This window comes from Setaria italica, chromosome VIII (assembly GCF_000263155.2).
Source record: "Setaria italica strain Yugu1 chromosome VIII, Setaria_italica_v2.0, whole genome shotgun sequence".
NCBI classification, from domain to species: Eukaryota; Viridiplantae; Streptophyta; class Magnoliopsida; order Poales; family Poaceae; genus Setaria; species Setaria italica.
In genome coordinates, this window is record NC_028457.1 from 29,642,991 (window position 1) to 29,648,976 (window position 5,986).

General features: G+C 46.6%; 1 protein-coding gene across 3 annotated transcripts; it reads right to left on the reverse strand.

Moving 5' to 3' along the window:
- Nucleotides 1–1,049: 1,049 nt before the first annotated feature.
- Nucleotides 1,050–5,078, reverse strand: LOC101772646 (cell division cycle-associated protein 7). Of its 3 annotated transcripts, none has more exons than XR_215679.3 (6): nucleotides 4,579–5,078; nucleotides 3,749–3,988; nucleotides 3,219–3,302; nucleotides 2,210–2,339; nucleotides 1,252–1,907; nucleotides 1,050–1,178 (listed from the first exon to the last, which is right to left on the reverse strand). XR_215679.3 is itself a non-coding variant. In XM_012848026.2 (6 exons), exons 1-6 carry the CDS (start codon nucleotides 4,935–4,937, stop codon nucleotides 1,435–1,437), a joined length of 1,233 nt encoding a protein of 410 aa, XP_012703480.1. In that variant the 5' UTR covers nucleotides 4,938–5,078; the 3' UTR covers nucleotides 1,087–1,434. The 3 variants fall into 3 exon arrangements, 2 of the variants coding, with proteins under 2 accessions (XP_012703480.1, XP_004979509.1); XM_012848026.2 differs by having other exon boundaries at nucleotides 1,087–1,438; nucleotides 1,492–1,907; XM_004979452.3 differs by having other exon boundaries at nucleotides 1,087–1,907.
- Between the last annotated feature and the right edge of the window lie 908 nt (nucleotides 5,079–5,986).

Consider the following 5,986-nt stretch of genomic DNA (forward strand, 5'->3'; position numbering starts at 1 on the left):
GATAGGACTAATGCTCATTTTTCCGATAGTGATAGTATCCTTTGATATGTCACGTGGAGCTTAGCTGTGTCGGTTCCATCTGGGGTGGTTCCGGGTTGGCTCCCAGTTTTATCCAGGCAGATGGCATCTAATTAAACTAGTATACAACGTCGAGTTAGTCCGCGGAGTCGTGACGATATATATATAGATGTGTTCTGCCCATAATCGATGAAATTGTTGGTCTCTGGGTGGTGTTTTGTGTCATATTATTCAAGAGATCATGGATGCTTGCTTACTTCCAGCTTTTCGAAAAAGCATTTGACAAAATCTATGTGGTTCTCGTTGTTGCATGGGCAAGATGGCCCAAAAAGACAGCTAGACATTAGGCCAGCCAATTGGTAAGGTTTAGTATTAAGGCGACTAGTAGCTCTATGAGTAAATAAAAAAGGAGATGCAGCAGTTTACATTTGTTGTGTTTGATGTATTCTTTGAAGTGAGACATCTTGATTTTTGTTCGATTCCTATTATATGTGTATACTATCAGTCTGTACTTTGTACTTGTGGTGAAGCCACACAATGAAGATTTGTAGTGAACTATATCTTTTACTATCAGTATGATGGATCATATTCATGGTGCAACATTGATATCAACTGAATATAGTTCAGGTGGGTTGTATGTGGAAAATAAACAAATTTCTCCCCAATACATACGGATTGGAGGGAATTGTCGTCCATCCAAGGCCAGAACCGGAAATCAGAAGGGATAGGGAAAGGGAACGTTGAAAAGGAATGCAAGTTCTGCGAGGAGCTAATCAATCTATCCAAGGCCTCTCAGCAGTCAGCAGCGCGAGATATCAGCAGTGCGTATGCTTTGTGTGGCGATCTGTAAGGGTTCAGGAACATTAGGTCTCAAGGAGAACAATCAATCCCACAGGTGCCTTGCCTTTTACATAGGCAATTCAAGCTATATCGACAGCGACTGAAACATAATATATACACTCACACGGCATGAATCTAGCATGCTTAGGCTACTGCAAATCAGTAAAACATTCACCGAACATCACATAGACTAACACCGCAAATTCCCAGTCACCTTTTTGCACTATATGCCAGAAACACAGCCCATCTCCATCACATTTGGCAGTAAACATAGTTTAAAGCTGTAACACAGCTTCACAAAAGACCATCACCACAATCACCTCCATCACATTTGGCAGTAAACATAGTTTAAAGCTGTAACACAGCTTCACAAAAGACCATCACCACAATCACCTGCATCTACTGATACTCTACATTTACTGATTCCCTACATCTACTGAACAAGGGCCGGCCACAAAATGCAGTCTTGTAAGTTAACTTACAACACCATTAACCCACTGTTCTTCACAAAAGACAGCCGCTTGGACCAGGATCACAAAAGCAAACAGAAGTTGATTGTCATAGGGGATCCAGTGTTCATGTCTTGTTGGATCGGGATCGCAGCCTGCTTGCAACACAGTCAGGGCTGTTCATGTCTTGTTGGATCGGGATCGCAGCCTGCTTGCAACACAGTCAGGGCTTTGTTCATACTTCCTCTTCCTTGCGGGCTTAGACGATGGAGTGACACACCCAGCATCCTTATTGACCTGAACGTCCTGAGAATCAGATGTCACCACAGACTCGCTCTTTCTATCATCCTTGTAATCATCAGAGTTCCTCTTAACTTGGCGGCAGGCCGTTTTGCTCTGCTTAGCTTTGCTGCTTGTTTCTCCATCCTCCAGGCCCTCCTTGGCAGCTGTAGCATCCTGATCAGAAATGCACGAGGTTTCTGATTTGTCAGAGAGCAGCTTGTTCGAGGAGTCAGCTGCGCTTGAATCCTCTGAGTTAGCTGATGCTCGCTGAGTTGCGATCAGATAGTGCGCCACAGATTTGTACCCAAGTCTGACAGCCTGCAAAAAGGAAAACAACCGTGTTCTCAGAACCACTGTATCCTTTCATATATGCATACTAGCAACATGAGATCTAGTTCATCATTTAGCTTCTTCCTATTATTTTTATCAGTCATCATGATCCAAACATGTGGGGCTATGCTAGAGTCAAAACCTAACAATAGCCACATGATCACCAAAGAGAGATAATATTATACAATGTAGTATAAATTAACTACAATGAATGCATGAAGTTACTTCAGCTTCTAATAAAAGTATGGGATGTCCAAGTGTAAAATGTGTATTGATGTTAGTATATATACCTTCTTATATGCACAGCCAGTAGGGAACCATCCTTTCTTAGTTCTACATATACTGCAATTACAAATGCCACGGCAAACTGGACACATCCAGTTGGGATTCTTCTTAGCTTCCAGCACATTCTCACCATACCTGCATTGGTTACAAAATGTCAATCCAAAATAGATGACTAATCAAGTGCATACACACAGGGAGAAAAGAAACATGAGCTCAATTTAGATACATGTAGAGTATCTCAACATTTTTCTACTAAAAGTAAGGGGACTTTGAATGTTTTTTATTGGTACAGACCTGCAACTGAAACTTTCTAACAAAACTATGCCAGTTTTCAACAAAGTTCGATATTGCAATCCAAGTCCTACACAAATTTCACAGGCTTCCAAAAATTCAAAGAAAGAAATATAATTTAAGAATCAGTAAATCTATTTTGATTTGTGAACCATAAATCAGAAAGTTTCCATCATATTTCTGTTACTAATACTTCCACTTATTTGACTAGCAATATCTATGAAAATATAGTACATAAATGAAAAAGGTCAAATATTATGGTAGTTTTCATAATGAATTTAATAATGCAATATGGAGTTGTCAATCTACATAATAATTTAGACATTGGTGGTCAAAATAAAAAAAGGTTTGACTTGGGATAATTTAGACAGTGGTGGTCAAAATAAATTAAATCAGATAGCTTTATATTCATGATCGGAAGTATACTGCTAAATTTTAAAATAAATACAAGCCTTTTGTGTTAAAAGGTAAATATTCTATATGCAGTATAGTATTAAAAGAGCGGATTTCTGTTGCAAGTCATAAATTGCATTGAACAATGCCATCCTTGCATATTCACATAAACAATGACTGAAGAAAACATACAGCAAAGATGGCGTAAAAGTACTCATACCCACAGCTCATTAATGCACAATCGATAATTCTATGCTTAGTTTTATCAAGCAGCAAAACCCGCCAACATTTAATTAAGAAATGAGAATTTACTCTAAAGAAAAAGCTCACCTCATGTACAAACAATCTCCACAGAACTGCCCTTGGACAATTTGGCATTTACAGCAGCTTGTGTGATGACCAAGAGTTTTCTGTCTGTACAATGAAAGCATTTTACATCAGGCAAATATGCCAAAAGGAAATTCTGCAATGCCATGGCACATACAATGCATACTGAGTCATGACAACAACTCCTATGTAACAGATCATAAAAACCTCCAATCAAGGGAAGTAACTTGGCATTCTTATACAATATAGAAGAAACTTTTTATTAAATATTTTATTGGACCCTAGACCCAAGTGTTCACATTGATTAATCTAGCATGCAAAAAGTAAATAGCATTAGGAAAGTAGTACAAAACATCAAAATCTGACGCTGTAAATTACCATTATTGATAAAGTTGTAAATTTATTTAGTTCATATAGCTGTAAATTAATATCACATTACCCTTCTACCAAAAAAATTAACAGTACAACAGATAGAGAAGAAAACTGATGAAAAACTACAGCATTCCCAAATAGCTATTCCAGTAGAAACTTACCTGCACTGATGACAGGTTTGGCCTCTCACTTGGTCATAGATGCGCTTACCATCCTTGCCATAACCATCCACAAAGAGAGTCCAAGGAGTGTTACATGTACCCAGAAGCTTCTCATGCTCTTCTGTGTAAATTTCTTCCTTGGCTCCAACCTCTAGTAATAACTCAGTTCTTCCACCTTCAGCACCTTTCTCCTTCTTCGGCTGAATTTCACAGTAGCTGACTGGTTCCACGCTCTTCAACCTAAAAAACCAGGGGTTTCAAGATTGCTGCTATAGTCATGAAAGAATTAATCGATGTACAAGGTTCACGATTGCAGGAAATTTGCACGGACAATGTATCTTAAACTCAAGAATTTGACAGGTGGCACGAGAAATTTGAAGTAAAAAAAATAGCTCAGAATTTTACAATGCCTCACGGGAAGACATCCAATCAGATCCATTCAACATTGAAACGGCAAGCACAAAAGGAACATAGAGAGAGCGATATTTAATCCTGAAACATGTGGAGGTACGGAGGGAAAGGGGTGGGAGAGAAGAACACTAAAAACATCGCACCAACAAGAACTGCAGGGAAACTCTTCAGACAGCGGGATGAAAACTACTGTAGTATCGGAACTAGTAAGCCGCAAAACTACAGGATCGAGGCACAGCTTCACGCAGACACAGTACCTACTCCGCATAAAAGAACAGATCTTGCAGCCGCTGCACGGGTTCGTTCCCCCAAGAAACGAGTCGGGGCGATCATATCTAGCAACTCAAGAAGACGATTCCCCCAAGAAACGAAAAGGGAGGATCATATCTAGCAACTCAAGAAGACGATTCGATCCGTACCTGAGCGACCTCCGCGCCGGCGGCGGCGGCGTCAGCTTCACCCTCAGCGCGGACCCCGGCTCCACAGGCTTCCGCCGCGGGCGCCCTCTGCCGGTAGCACCACCCCCGCCCGAGCCTCCGGCGGCGGCGGATTGGGTGAGCGTCTGCGCGAGGTCGAGGATGCCGAGCTTCTGCATCCGCTCCATGTTCTCCCGGATCCGGGCCGCCCTCTCCCGCTCGTAGTCCCCTCCCGCCGCGTCCAGTGGGGACACCGGGCTCCCCGGCGCCTCCGCCGCGGCGGCGGGGGGAACCTTCGGCGGCTGGCCTCGCCGAGCCGGTGCCGGTGCCGGCGCCGGCGACGGGTCCGCGGTGGTGGCCATGGCCGGAGACGCGGTCGGCGCGGGTTCTTGCGGCGGCGGCGGGGAGGGGAAGATTTCTCCGAGGAAGGGGAGGGAAGTGTTCCCAATAGGAAAGTGGAGGGAACGGGGGTGGAGGCCGCAAGCGCAACGGTCAGATTGGTGGCCGGGCCGCCGGGGTGTGGGCGTGGGTTTTATGGGCGAGCTCGCCGGCTCTTGCTCCGGCACCCGCTGGTGGGGCCCGTCTCGTTCCCACCAGCGCGGCTGACGCGTGGGACCGAGAGGCCCACTAGCCCATGTCGGGCCCACCCGTCAGTTGCAGAGGGTGGGGAACGCGAGCGCGTCGCGGGCGCCCGTGGGGGCGTGGGTACGGAGCGTCGGGGCGCGCGCGAACGGGACGGGGGGAGTGGAAGCGCGGGATCGGCCAGCGGGTTTCCCGCCTAAAGCTTGTTGTCTCAGACAGGTGGGACCGGGCGGGGTGGGGGTGGCGAGGTGCGCGTGGGCGCACGCGAGGCCCGGCACGGATGGGATCGGCGGGGATGGGATTGGAGGGGCGCGGGGCCGGTACGAGGCTCTCGGCTGGGTTAGGTCGCTGACAGGTGGGATACCAGCGGGGATGGTGGTGTGGGGGCAGTGAGGGAGGGTTGGGTCTCGCGTGAAGCGGTGGCCGAGCGGGGAGGCGGGAAGGGGAGGGCAGCGCGCGCGCGCAAGCTGCAAGCAGCAGTGTGCCAGGCCAGTGCGGCGCGGCACGCCACCACGGGCGACACAGGAGACGAGGAGGTGGTAGCCTAGCTGGCTGTAGCTGCGTAGGCTACGACGTGCTATTTTGGGAAATGACTGGTCAGATTGACGGGAGATCTCGTGAAATCGGGAGTGCATGCGGGTCGTTCGGGCTGCAGGATTCGAATTTCGAGCTTAGAACGGCTGAGGCGTTTCGTGACCGTTTTGTTTGTGGGTGCGAGTGGCCTCGGTTCATGCCGGTCTCAACTCTCAAAGTTGGGCGGGCGGACCTCTTGATCCGCTGGAGATGCAAAGGCACGCTGGAGAAGAAACTCTAGAGAGGACCTTCGCGT